We start from the raw sequence: 14701 nt of genomic DNA on the forward strand, positions 1-14701 counted from the left end.
CGCGTGGCATGTTCAGGAGTTTCAGTAGGTCAGGGTGGCCGCAGCCAGGAACGAGCGGGAGTACTTGCAAGCTGCTAGTGGAGAGAGGGGAAACCAGACCACGTGGGACAGCGGCTGACCATGGTAAGGATCTGGTCTCTACCCTGAGCATAACAGGGCGGCAGTAGGGGTTCCAAGAGAGAGGGATGTGACTTTGAGAGGGGAAGGTGAGTGGACATGGGAAACGATGGAGAAGGGCCAGGGTGGGGGGATGAGCACAGATTCACTCCAGGATGTTCTGAACCTGCAGTGCCTAAAGACGGCCAAGTGGCCTACTTAGCCTTCCAGCAGGCTTTGGTATTGGCACCTCTACTGAGGAGTGACTTTGGAAAGATGGATTTTAAGTGCTTCAGTGACAGGCATGGGTCTTTTCAGAGTCACGGGCAGATGGAGACAGCTGGAGGATAACGACCCCTAAGGTGACTAAAGGGGCTTACTGATCCGAGATGGCACGAGGCTGCTGGCCGGGCCTGGCGTCCACTACCCAGCTCACATGGCTCCTCTGCCCGACTGGGCTCTGGCACAAGGCCCTCAGCAAAGGCTGAGAAACGCTCCAGCAAAGAGCCATGGAACCGCACCACTGCTGGCCCGACAGGGTGAGGCTCAGGCCACATACAGATCAGGGCTGTGGTGGGCTGCTTCCAAACAAGTGACCTGTCTCCTGCAGGTCACACTGTGTGCTGTCTGCACCCTGCTGTGTGGGGGGCTGGGTTGGTGACTTGCTTCTACAGAACAGAACTCCGACAAACGTGAGGGGAAGCCACTGCCGGGATGAACTTGTAGAGCACTGGCTTCTGTCTCACTGACATGCTCGCTCACCCTCTCGTCTGCTTGCTCGGCTGAAGCCAGCTGCTGTGCTGGGAGCCGCCATGTGGAGAAGCCTGCATGGCAAGGAGCCGAGGAAGGCTCAGCCAGCCGCTACGAGCTGGCCAGGTGCCAGCAAGGACCTGGGGCCCTGGGGCCAGCAGTCCGTGGGGACCTGCACCCTGCTGTGAACCACCAGTGTGGGCCCAAAAGCAGAGCTTTCCCAAGGTGAACCCCAAGAAAGAGACTCTCAGCCAAAGACCCAGCCAAGCCAGCCCTAGATTTGTGACACAAAAACTGAGAGAATAAATACGGGTTGTTTTAAGCCATTACATGGTGGGGTCCTTTGTTACGCAGCACAGGTAACAACAACGTGACCCTAGACCCGTCCCCACAGGAAGGCCTTGCAGACACTGATCTCAGGCCTTGGTATCAAGAAGCCCAGTCCTTCTCCTGAACACTTTACTTGCAGTTTATCTTAACGGAAACAATGAATCATTAAATGACCACGTTTTCTGGGACTTCCCTGGTGATACAGTGGCTAAGACTCTGAGCTTCCAACTCCAGAAGGTTCAATCCCTGGTCTGGGAACTAGATCCCACATGCCACAACTAAGGTCTGACACAACCAAATGAATAAATAAAAATAAACACATTAAAATAATAAATGACCTTTTCTTCTGTTTTGGCTACTAGAAAGTTCAGAGCCAGATCTGCAGCCACTTCTAGCCACTGTGTCAGACCACAGAGAACCAACTATTTTCATCTGATTAGCTGACCTTTAATCCCTTTGTGCATATTTCTTTAGCTATTAACATATATTTAAAACTCTTCTGTATGTTGTCAGAAGCTTGATGATGTTAATTTAAATCCTTATCACTTAGAGACACATACTGATTTATAGCTATAAAGTCTAGGATTTGCTTCAAAATAATGTAGGACAGAAAAGTAGATGGAATTACAGATGCAACAGAACTGGCCATTAGGTGTGTAGGGCTTTCTGGAGAGGATGGTGGGGGAGGGTTAATGAAAATGTTCTGGAATCAGGTACTGGTGACAGTTACACAACCTTGTGAATATACTAAAAACCACTAAGTCATACAATTTAAAACAGTAAATTATCTGTTTTTTTAAATGGGCCATTAGTTGGTAATTATTGAATATGGGTAATGGCTACATAGAGATTAATTATGCAATAAGGTCTACTTTTTGCTTATATTTGGGAGTTTCCTTAATAAAATGTTGAAAACCCTACTGCAGTGTACAGATGGCGGCCCCCGGCGGTGAAGGCAGGGCTATGATGGGGAGACACAGCGCGGGGGGGCGCCAGGCTCTCCTGCATGACGTGGGGGCCACACAGCGTCTTCATCAGGGGCACACCTCGGACCTGTGTGCTCGGGGGCGCACACGCTGGACGGCAGCAAGAGGCCCACTGGGGTGTCGCAGGAACGTGTGTAAACAGCCTCACTTCCCCTTACAGAACAGGACAGGGCACACAGACATACCCAAACTACTGCGCTAAGCCAGGACTAGCTTATCTAGTATTGATAACGATGGCTTTTGAACCTAAGCTTTCTTGCTAGGTTCCAATGAGATCGTCAAGCACTCGGCCCCTTGAAGAGGCAGCCTCAGCTCAGGTGAGGCCTCCACAGCAGTCTGTACATCTCCCCTTGGGGACGGCCCTCTTCTGCATGTCCTTAACACTATTTCCAAGCCCCCAGCCCCAGGCTGCCAATGACCGCGTACCTGTGTGGAGTCGGTGACGGAGGCCAGCTGCAGGTACTCAGAGTTGCCCCAGCCAAAGAGGCCGCCGTCGGCTGACACGGCCAGGCAGCAGTCCCCGTAGGTGGCCACCTGGACGACGTTCACTCCGGCCAGGTCTCCGCCCAGCCTGGTGGGCGTGCTGGTGATATTGTAGTGACCCAGGCCTGACACGATGGAAAACTGTGTTACTCAAACCCTTGCGTTGACTTACTATGTGCCAAACACAGTTTTACGCACTTTGCAAAGATCAACTCAGAATCCTAGTCAGTTCCCTCCACACACTGCACAGCTTCCTGTTCCAGGTTCTCTAAAAGGAAAACACACCACAGTGATCGTTTACACGTAAAACCCTTGATGTTTTCTAAGCTTGACTCAAGTTAGAAACCTTTTCAAGACGAAACGCCACCACACAATGAGCCTATCAGACCTTGTATACAATATACAGGCACAACTCGTTCTATTGCACTTTGCAGGTACTGCACTGTTAACAAATCGAAGGATTGTAGCAACCCTGTATTGTCAGGTGATGGTTGATATTTTGGAGGCAGTATTTTTTTAATCAAGATATGTACATTGTTTTTTTTAGACATAATGCTATTGCACACTTAATAGACTACAGTATAAACATAACTTCTGTATGCACTGGGAAACCAAAGTTATAGCAAGCAATTCCTGAGGCACTGCTGGGCTTGGGAGAAAATAAAGGAAATTTCTGAGAGCCCATGCCATGTCCACCCCTCACGCCATCCACCCAAAACGACAAATAGAAACTGGCAAACTGGTGTGGTAAACAGTGAGCCGAGGAAAAGGCAGGGCTTGCCAGGAGGGCAAATGTCACCATCAGCTCGGCGATGGAGGGTAATTCCTAGGGCAGCAGACGAGGGAGACCCCCAAACCACAGAGCCCTGCGTATACTAGGTTTCCCCCAGGGGCCCAAAGCAGTGTCAGACTGGCAACACCTGCCGGCAACAGGCAAGGCGAAACCTATATATCATCTACTGTATACACCAAATATAATCTACATACTAATTTAAAACTAACTTAAAACGTTGAAGGGCTATGAAAGAAAGTGGATACTGAGATAGGAACTGCTTTAGACCCGATGGTCAGGGGAGCCTTCAATGAAGAGACAACCTCAAGCCAAGGTCTGCAGGAAGAAAGGGAGAGTTTTGAAGAAGAGCATGCCAGGCTAAGGGAACAGCGTGTCCAAGGCCCGGCGGCGGCAGAGGAGCGAGGCTCCCGATCAGGGTGCAGGGGGCCCGCAGGGCTGGACTCGGAGCCTGGCGAGCAAGGGCAGTGAGGCCACGTGACCGCGGCGCTTCTGGAGTGGCCCCAGGAAACCAAAGCCCGCTTCTCTCCAGCACTGGGACTTTCGCCTCCTTCCTCGGTCTGTGCTGCCAAAGATGTATCCATTTCATTCTTCTTATAAAAAGCAGATTTTTAAAAGTTACTCACACCAAGATTTGAAAAAATAAAAAGGAAGCTTCAACTTTGCAGATACTAAAGAAATGCACACTTTAAAAACTGGCACTGGGATTAAATTAGGACACTTGAACTGACAATAATCCCTGCTAGAGGAGTGATGATTAAATCAGTACTTCTGTGCACTGAAAATATTCTAATCCTCTGACCCATGCCTGGGAAATTTATCGCAGGGCAATAATCCAAATGAAGGGAAAAGCCAGACATGTATATGCGACAAATGTCGTACCTGCGATGGCTACTGCACACCGCCTCCCCGAGCCGCCAAAAGTATGCCTCCTGACTACAGGCTAATGAGTAGCCTGATAAAGTAACTGAGTGATTAATTCACTTCACATGAATCAGATGCTCGGTCATACAAATATTAAAAACTGTAACTGCAGAGTATACCAACGTGGGAAAATGTTCCATGTAAATTTAACAATAAAACAGGCATACAAAAATCACACCTCTGAGTACCTTAAACGATGTTCACATACGAACAAGGACTGGGAGAAAACATGAGTCAAGGGACAAAGATGATGTGTTGAGGTGGCAGGATGACAGAGGATTTACACAAGGCTTAAATCTTAAATTTAAGGTCCTCCCTTCAGACAAACATGGAACACAGAAAGGATGATAAAGCGCCTCTCTCATTCCTCCCTCCCTTAATCACTTTCTTCGCAAATCAGTTGAAGCCGAGCTCCCATTAGGGGGCATTTGTCTCTGAAAAGACTCAGACTTGTGTGGTGGGGCAGCCCCAGTCCTCTGTCCAGTCCAGGAGCTGGGGGTGAGGGGGAAGAGGGGCGACACGCAGGAAGGGACAGGAGAGGGAAGAGCCGGACAGAGGCAGCTGTGCCACCCCCGGGGAGGGGCGGGGGGAAGGGACAGTACCTGTCTGCCCGTCTGCACCCCATCCACAAGAATACACTTCTCCTCGATCCGTCAGGAACAGACTGTGGTCCTGACCACAGGCGACCTACCACACAAACGGAGGCAAGATGACAGGTGAGAAGGAATCCTCAGAGCTCCGCTGTCCTGGCCCAAGTGCCCAAAGCCAGGCACCCGCGCCCACCACTCTGGAGGGCCCCGGGGGCCGGGCGGCAGGCTGCCCCGCCCTGCTCCACAGCACTCAATCCAGCACAGCCCAGCTGTGTCTCCCGCTCCCTGAAACTGCTCTGGCTAAAAACAAAACTAAGGTATCCTAAGGAGCAAACCCCAGCGGCCCTCCACCCCATTCCACCCGAGGAAGCACGCCCTCCTCCAGAAGCCCTCCCCTCCTCCCAGTCCACCCCCGGCAGGAGTGACAGATCTCTGGTGCTCTCATAAGTGCTTTCTGTATACACTCATTTTCACAGTTAAGTCTCTACCATGTGCCAGGCACTGTACCATGGATGAGAATAAAATGGTCAGCAGGATAAAGCAGCCTGGAATGCAGCTCAAATTACACTCTGATACGGCTGGTATATAACCTGCCTCTCCCCAGAGTGTTACTCACCCTCCCCAATCTTTATTAAACGCTGTATTCCCACAACCTGGCCTAAGCCCTGACCTAGAATAGGCTGGCAACAATACTTACTAAAATCATTTATTAATTCAGAAAATCACAGTAACAGTTTGTCATCACCTCACCCAACTTTCACCCTTTCAAAATCACCTCTGGGTGGTGGGGGGGGGCAGGGCAGGACCAGTGGTCCTCAGCCCCCATCTCTTACCTGGACCACCTGTCCATCGAAGTCCTGCATCCTATGAACTGTGTGACTTTCACTGCAGCCAGGAGAAATTCGGGGAGAAGCATGGTGAGCACTGGGTGATTCCAGCCCCTCTCGTCACCCCAACAGGTGGCCCCCACGTGCACACGGTAACGTTAGGAAAACCGTCAGGGTCAAATACAAGGAAGAGGTAGGTCTGGGCATGAAAGTAAAACGAAAAAAATCCGCTGGCGACTTTAATATGCTGCAGATTTCTGAATGTTATTTAGATCTACCAGCATAATGTGAGGAGCTAGAGGGAAATTTTTTAAAGACTAGCGGAATTTTTAAGTTCATCGGTCTGGTGAAAGCAACAAATGAAATCAAAGACATTCCCGCATCAGACAGGGCTCAGGCACCCTCCCTGCCACCCGCACCAGAATGATGCTCTCCACCCCTTCCGGGGACCTCCCGCTGCGTTTGATGACTCTGGGGGTCTCACATCTCACAAGGTGTTTAACACTCGACACAACCTGGGGAAGGGGTAGCAATTTCGGGAACTCACCTATAAATTTCATTCTCGACCACCTTTCTTCCACACTGCCCGTAAGAATTGTTCCCCATGCTGAAGACTAAAGGATAAAGCGCCAATCAAATCAGCTCTGCACGGCCCTGGAACCCGCAAACATCAGGACCGGGAGGAGGGTCTCCCATGCGCTCCTAGTCCGACCGCTCGCCCCAGCTGCCCCTCGACCTCCTTCTCCAACATTCCCAGCCTCTGCAGGCGCCCCGACAGGCATGCTGGGGTCCGGGCCGGCCGAGACAGCCCGGGCCACTGTTGCCATGCCTTCTGCCTCCCCGCCTGGGCCCTGGGGGGCTTCTCAGGAATGCCACGTGATGAGGTGAGCACATCCCGCAAAAGGAAGGCCTCAGCACCCCATTCCCTGGACCTGTCACTAGGCTGGCCGCAACGCCAAGCCTCCCCCTGAAAGAGCTCCTAACACCACCTTCACCATTTCCTACAAAGCACACTGAGCCAAAAAAGTGAAATTTGAAAACTTCAGTCAACTTGACCTTCCCCTGGAAACAACCGCTCTTCTGAAGAGGGCCAGGGGTGAGCCAGGAGCTTGGACTAGGGAAACTCCCCACCCCCTCCCCATGTGGAAGAAGTATCAGCAAACAGGCTGCTCTCAGTAAAAGAGTATAAGAAAAAAAGCCATCTACACACACACACACTCCGACACACACACACGCACACATAAACACGGTCTGGCGTGTCAGCAAACAGGCTGCTCTCAGTACAAGAGAAAAAGCCATCTACACACACACACACACACACACACACACACACACAAACATACACACAGAGTCCGGCTTGGTGGCTCCAGGGCTAAGGAGAAGTAGGTCATGATACAGTGTGTGCTGTCATGTTTATAAAAATGGACAGAGATTTTCCAAGAACCACAGAGGGCAGAGAACAGGAAAGAGTTGCCAAGGACGGCCCCACACAGCTCTCTTGAGCCATCCCACTAACTTGCTCGGGAAATGCCAACAGCTTCACTAACTAGATGGGGTTCAACCCCACAAGCCGCTTCAGGCCCAACCTCAGGAAAGTGGCCCCCACTCTCCCACGCCCCTGGAGCAGGTCCATCACCTCCTTCACCATCCGTCAGGACGAGCGAGTGGGCTCTGCCACAGGAGACCTGCAGCACCCGCGTCTCCTGGGGCCTGTCCAGCGGCAGCAGCACGGGCGAGGGCTCCAACACGTACTCATATCCCCTCGCTGAAACAAGACCAACCAGGTGCACACACGTTACACAGCCTGGGAGACAGATGGTATTGGCAGAGCTAAGACGAGAACTCCAGCCCCACACCCAGCCCCCGGCGTCCATCACAAGATGAGTTACTGTAAAGCTTACTTAGTCCTATTAAAGAAAACACTTCCCATGTCATTTAAAACCTGCTGGATTTTTTGGGGGCCACAATGCACAGCCTGCAGAATATTAGCTCCCAGACCAGGGATCGAACCCACATCCCCTACAGCGGTAGTGCGGAGTCTTAACTGCTATACCACCAGGGAAGTCCCACCTTCTGGATTTTTAAGGAAAGGAAAAGCACTTTCTTCCTGCAACCCCCACTAGAATTCATCAGCAGAGTAAAGAATAGCATGCATAGCATGATACCACTTATAGTAAAAGTAAAAAGAACACATAGATGCATATGCTTCCTTCCACATGCACAAAATCTCCCTAGGAGGATAAACTGGAAACTGCTGACATATGCTGTCTTCAGGGAGAAAAGCTGTGTGGCTTGGAGGACAGAGGTGGAAAGCAGACTTGTCACTATATATTCAACTGCGCCTGTAGGATTCTGAAGTGTGTACGTTATCTATTCAAAGAAAATTTTAATATTTAAATAAGCAAGAAAGGGAGGAAAGTGCGTTAGAAGGCACCCCAAAGAAGAACCCTATTGTTCTTTATCATCCTACTGGAGAAGCCAGACAGGCCTACATAGGGAGCTCCTTCCCTGGTGGCTCAGACAGGGAATGAAGGAGGTTCCTGGGTCAGGAAGATCCCCTGGAGGAGGAAATGGCACTCCACTCCAGTATTCTTGCCTGGAGAATTCCATGGATAGAAGAGCCTGAGGCGACAGTCCATGGGGTCGCAAAGAGAGGGACATGACTGAGGTATACCACTTTCACTACAGTAGGTTTTAAACGATGAGCTTCTGAATATTTGAAACAGAGGCGAGAGGTAAGATCTGCAAATGTCCTGGTTCTCAACCACTCATGACCCCACTCTTTTCTCCCATGAACCCCACATTTAAAAACATTTCATTTACCAAATATATGGCACTACTATCATACATGCCTGTTGGTATTCACTTGTGACTGATATGATTTTCAAACAGAGCTTTTGATCAGCATGGATTAACTGTAATTTATCACCAGAAGGTGATGTAATTCTAAGCTAAACCAAAGGCACTGGACAATGCTGTTAGTGTATCAGCCTTTTTAACCGCAAAAATACTGAATTTTAAAATACTGAAAACTTCCCATCTCCTATTACTACAGTCACTGACCCCTCAGGGCCTGGCAAGCAGCAGAGACATAACAGTTGCAGGGAATCTGAAGTGTGCAGCTCTCGGGAATCTGGCTCTACTTCCAGCTACCAACCGACCCGAAACAAAGAGGACAGTGGACCACGTCAAACAGCACTACGGGGATGCAATCAGCAAACTCCAGACTGGACACTTCCACGGGACAATCGCCATGATTTCTTCAATAAACAAATACCAAGGAGAAAAAGACGGACACAAACTCAAAAGACTTTTAGAAGTCTTATCAACAAAACAATGTCTGGCCTTTATCTGGACCTTGATTCAAATAAATTTTTAAAAATATAAACCTAATGATATTCATGAGATAATAGGCAATTTAAACATCAGGGGTAGTTCCCTGGTGGTCTAGTGTCAGGATTTGGTACTTTCACTGCTGTGAAAGTTTAATTACCCGGGGTTTAATCTCTGGTCAGGTAAGTGAGATCCTGCAAGCCAAGCAGCACAGCCATAAAAAAAGAATAAAATAAAATAAACACTGGATATCTGATGATATCAAATGACTATATTGCTAATTATTTCTGGGTGTGATAATGATACCTTTTTTTAAAAGAATCCTTAATTTTTTTAGATATGTACTGAAATATTTATGAAAAAAATCAATAATGTTAGGATTTGCTTCAAATTTGTTGAGGGGGATGGGAGAGACTGAATAAAACACGACTAGAGTGAGCTGATGACTGTTGGAGCTGGTGGCAGTACACTGGGTGCACTAGACTCTTCTGTCCATTTCCATATATAGTAAAGGGCATAAAAAATGTAATGTGGCATCTTGCAGCTAATAAAGACTTCAGTACTAATCTATAAAAGACTCCCAATATAAAATTAAGTGAAGAAAGGCAGAAAACAAAACATATGCTGTAATCAAAATTATATTTTAAATATATTTGCATATGAATAAAGGAATAGGAAAAAAATGGGGGGGAAGGCTCATCCAGTCTATTTCTGAGTAATTACCCCTTTATTTTTTTTTAATGCTTCTTATTGTACTTATAATTGATTTACTACTGTCTACTTGTAAAACTGTCATTATAAATAATTAACATTTTAACAATTCAAGTTTTGAATACTTGTAATCAAACCTCCATCTTAAAGATTTCATTGAATTTTTCCCCTTAGACCATATTGTAGGCACTACAGAATATGTCAAGTGATCTCCAAGTTAGGGGAAAAAAGCGTCGTCTCTTTGGGGCCAAAAAGAATACCTTTACTCATCAGCAAATGCTCCTGTGCCTAAAGGTTCAATGTTATTACCAAACAGGCTGAAAAATAATCTGGTCTAGATGGTTTCAAACAACACTTTAAAGACTCCATCTATTCTGTTGCTATGGTTTGGTTTATGAAACCATATTCTTAAAAATCAAAGAGTGCCTTTTCAGATCACTCACAGCAGAGAGAAACCAAGGTGAGAATACTTACTTTTGTCTTTCTGGCTCCTGTGAAATCCGAGCTGGGAATCTTTGTTGAGCCCCATACCCCAAACTTTCGTAATGTCCTTGGTTTTAGAGGACAGCAACGTGAATCCATATCCACAGGCAGCAGATGAAATCTGAAAGGAAAAAAAAAAATTCCCATAAAGCATTAACTGATATGGGACGTAAGTTTTCCCAGCAATGAATCACAGGTTGTTTATCTATTTCAAGAACCAACACTATTACTATAGCAACTAACACTTACTGGAGGTTTACCATGCGTTAAGGGCTTGATATGCACAATCTCATTTAATCTTCGGTCACCCAACGGTCTAGGTATCAAATGATCCCCATTCACCAAGACACAGTCTCACAGAGAAAACTTGAAGACTATCTTTGTTTTAGTTTGAATCTTGGCAAGATCAAAGGGTTAACCACTGGTAGACCTTTACCAGCTGTGTAACCTGAGACAGACTACTTAACTTCTCTGTGTCTCTTTCCCTATATGCAAAATAGTTAATAACAGTGTCTCTCCTGTAAGTTAGGAGTAGTTGTGAAGACTAAACGAGTTAATACAGTTAAAACTCTTAAGAGTAAACAGTACCTGGCTTAATGTAAGAGCTATATAACGTGATGATTATTATTATGAAGGGTAGTAATAGTAGCATTTGGTATATAAGAAAATCAAACCTCCTAGAGATTAGGTAACTTGCCTAAACTGTCTGGTTGTGGATTGCGTGCTATTAATCCTTCTGCTTCACTGTTACAGTCTCAAACCACTACTTCCATGAAGAATTCTTCCACGAAGAATCACAGCTACCGTGAATACAACACACTGACTGATCCCCACCTTCACAGATCAGATAAGGAAACTGAGTCTTCAGTGGGGCTGGAAACAAACCCCAAAGGCAGCCTGGCTTCATAAGGTCAACTCCCTTTCCACGATACCCAGAGTGGCCTGAGACAATCCTGCTTTGCACCTGATGCCCTAAAGTTCAGTCTCAAGCAAATGAGAACAAATTAAATGGTCACCCTAATGTTCCTCCACTATCTCTTGGTTGTTTATAGCTTACAAAGGCCTATGTAGTTGATCTCAGAGACTACATGTAAATCTAACCTAATCCTGATGAAAATGCTAGCTTACCATGATAATGAACAAACATGAGTTTTGTTTTGTTTTTACATTTTTTAACTCCAGCATATCTTGAAGAAAGCGAGCTAAATATTTCTTTTAAATTTGATGACCTGTTTAATTGAATCATCCAAAAGTTATAGATCCCTCCTCCTGCCCTGTGACATTTTCTCTCATAACATTCACATGGAACATACACAGGTGCACTATTACATTAGTAAAAACAAAAAAACAGCTCAGTTCTCAGGTCTCTTGGAATGGCTCCACCTCCAAGGAAAAGACCCACTGGGGAGGCAGGAGACATCCCGTGACCACACAGCAGGAAACACAGAAAAGTGAGTTCCAAAGCTGATGCCCAGCACACTATATGATTACTCTCATCTGTTTATTCAACATTCAACAAATATTTGGGAAGCACCTGCTATATTATTAAATCTGCCAACATGTGAAAAGGCTTTGAACAATACCTGACACAGAGTCAGCATTAAGAAGTGTTTGTTATAATAAGGCACCAGAAGGGGACTTTCCAACTCCCGTGGTGTGAAGAGATTAGCTAATCTTTCCCCCAAACAACAAGTATAAAACTGGAGAAAACTGCAAAAAACCATACCACAACCATTTCAGGGCTCCAGACGTCAATCAAAGGCAAACCAATCAAGAAATTACTCACAAAGTGCTGCTAGACCTACGGGCAAGAATACCAGGGTTTATAGACTTCTTGTCCCGAGTTGCTCCAGCTAACCCAGCTCAGAAGTTAGAAAAGTTAGAAAAGGGCAGCGCTGACGGTGAAAACCACCAGTTTTGCTGCTTAGACAGACTTAATTGGGGGTAAAGGGTGAAAACTCGTACCGCACAGCAAATTCAGCAGGAAACAAACAAGATTCACAATTCTGTGAGTCTGAGGTTGCAATCCTGACCGGGGTAAGAGGAGAGGCAGACCAGCCAGCAATGTAACGGGCAGGTCCTAGAAATGAGGGTCACAGAAAGCTCTCACACCTGCATGGCTGACAGGGAAACTGCACAAGGAGCTCCCAGTGGGAAGAAAAGCTGAGGACGACTTGAGATTAGGCTGAACTTTGAATGTGAGCCCCAACCCACACACAGAATCAAAGGTGGAGAGCAGAAAACTTATTAGCTCAAGATGTCTGAGCACAGCCTCTGTCCAAATCACTGGCAAACCCCAAGAAGTCTAACTTTAAAAAAAAAAGACAGTTTGGGGAGGAGGCCAGAACAAAACAAAAACCCAAGCAAGGTCAGCAGCCACACACAGCAGAGGAGACTGACTGCCGAGATTACAGAAAAGTGAGTTGCTGCTGTTCACTCGCTAAGTCTGTCCGACTCTGTGGCGACCCCACAGACTGTAGCCTGCCAGGCTCCTCTATCCTTGGGATTTCCCAAGAAAGAATACTGGAGTGGGTAGCCATTTCCTCCTCCAGGGGATCTTCCGTTGGAAAGATCCAATGGAATACGCATTGGCAGGCGTATTCTTCACCACTGAGCCACCAGGGAAGCCCACATACCATATGTAAAATTTAACTCAAATGACTGGCTCACAGACAAAAATATAAGAACTCAAAACTATGAAGATCCTAGACATAAACATAGGAAAATTATCTTTGCAATCTTGGGATGGGCAAAAACTTCTTAGATACACCAAATGCCTGATCCACACCAGAAAACCTCATCAACTGAACTTCATTCAAATTAAAAACTTTTGCTTCCTAAAGGACACTATTAAAATAAAAAGAAAATCAAGGTCTGGCAAAATATGTGCACATATCATATATGTGATAAAGGACCTACATCCAAGACACATAAATAACTCTCACAACACAGTATTAAGAAGTCAACCTTTCACTGAAGCTTAATCCCGGTTTCTCTGATGCTCCCTATTTAGGGCAAAAGATCATGTTATCCTTGACAGAGAAGTCAGAAGCCGAGGTGGTCAAATCTGCTTCTTTTCCACCACTTACCAAGATGTCCACAACCACGCCAAGCAAGAACCTATCCTAAACATCCATTTTTGCTTTTCTAAATACTGGCTGCCACAATAAGGCGCCCTCCGGGAGCTGTACTTCACTGCATCTTTTCAAGTCTGAGTCAACTCAGGGGCCTCCTGGGCAGCCATTCCAGTGTGTTTAGACCTTTCAACCTCTCTCTCATTCCTGTTACTACTCCAGTTAATATTTCCTTTCAGAGCTATTCACCGACTCCAGCCGGCCCACATTTTCTCAGACCTTTCGTAGTCCGCTTTCCTAGCAGCAGAACTTCTGGAGTCTGGCCCGAGGGCGAATCCCAAAGTACCGAACACTTACCAACTGTGGGGCAGCGGGCCGGTCTCTTAACCTCTCTGAGCCTCCCTTTCCTCTCCCGTAACTGTGGCAACGACCCCGGCTCACGGGGTGTCGCGCGAGTAACACAACACCTGGAACGTTTTGGCCACTCCGTAAATCCTGGCAGGGCCCTAACACCTTCCCCGCCTGGGGCCCGCTCGAGGGTCGTTCTCCCCGAAGTCTGTCCACCGAGCGTCGCCAACCCTCCAAGAGGGTCTCAGGAGGAACGGCGAAGGCTAGAGAGCGGCACCGAGGGAGGGAGGGAGGGAAGAAGCCGCAGTCCTCACCTTTTGGTCCAGCTCCAGGCGGTAGGGCACGGCCTGGATTCTGCGGCGCGGCCGCGACCCGGCGCGGGGCTGGGGTCCGGAGCCGGGCAGCACGAAGGTGGGCACGCCCAGCGCCCCGGAGAAGCTGAAGCCCCACACGAAGATGCGGTCGGCGCGAGTCGCACGCTCGCCCACATACTGGAACACGGGCGCATCCGCCTCTGCCTCCGCCGCCTCGCGCCGGCTCCGCGAGCGCCCGGCCGCTGTCCAGTGTCCGCGGCCCGGCCCCAGCCCGCTCAACCAGCGCCCCAGCCGAGCGCCCGCCGCCAGCGTCGCCACCCCCATCATCCGTATCACGCCTTCTCAACTCCTGGGCGCCGCCATATTTGTGACCCTTGACCTTACGCCCCTGCGGAAGAGCTTTGCGGCCTCGTTTACTATTGGCTGAAAGCAAAGGCGCTGAGAGGGCGGCGCGAGGGCTAAGCAGAACCTGGTATCCCCCGATCCTGAGAGATCCTGGGGGATCGGTCGCGGCCCGACTTGGTGCGCAACCTTTCTCCAGGCTTGAAGCTACCCCGAACTCACCTTCCCGCACAGCGCATGTTTGCTGAGCACCTTCCAGCCCCTGGAGAGCCCTTTCATCTTAAAAAAGTCCTTTGCTTTTTTGGCAATCAGCAGAAGTA

The 14701-nt window shown here is 48.1% G+C and overlaps 1 protein-coding gene across 6 annotated transcripts in view; it reads right to left on the reverse strand.

The window, feature by feature from the left end:
- The window catches only part of RCC1L (RCC1 like), a 32946-nt gene that overhangs the window by 15829 nt on the left and 2416 nt on the right, over positions 1 to 14701 (reverse strand). For 2 of the 6 annotated variants that reach the window (XM_020894895.2, XM_070460198.1), the window contains exons 1-7: positions 14040 to 14418; positions 10295 to 10424; positions 7413 to 7541; positions 6324 to 6390; positions 5783 to 5834; positions 4962 to 5046; positions 2589 to 2770 (exon numbers count right to left, since the gene is read on the reverse strand). In XM_020894895.2, the coding sequence (XP_020750554.2) occupies positions 2589 to 2770; positions 4962 to 5046; positions 5783 to 5834; positions 6324 to 6390; positions 7413 to 7541; positions 10295 to 10424; positions 14040 to 14366 (972 nt within the window). In that variant the 5' untranslated portion in view covers positions 14367 to 14418. Of the gene's footprint in view, positions 1 to 2588; positions 2771 to 4961; positions 5047 to 5782; positions 5835 to 6323; positions 6391 to 7412; positions 7542 to 10294; positions 10425 to 13734; positions 13816 to 14039; positions 14419 to 14701 lie in introns of those variants that run through there. The other 4 variants (XM_070460199.1, XM_020894897.2, XM_020894898.2 and 1 more) reach the window with 4 other exon arrangements.

This window comes from Odocoileus virginianus, chromosome 33 (assembly GCF_023699985.2).
Source record: "Odocoileus virginianus isolate 20LAN1187 ecotype Illinois chromosome 33, Ovbor_1.2, whole genome shotgun sequence".
NCBI classification, from domain to species: Eukaryota; Metazoa; Chordata; class Mammalia; order Artiodactyla; family Cervidae; genus Odocoileus; species Odocoileus virginianus.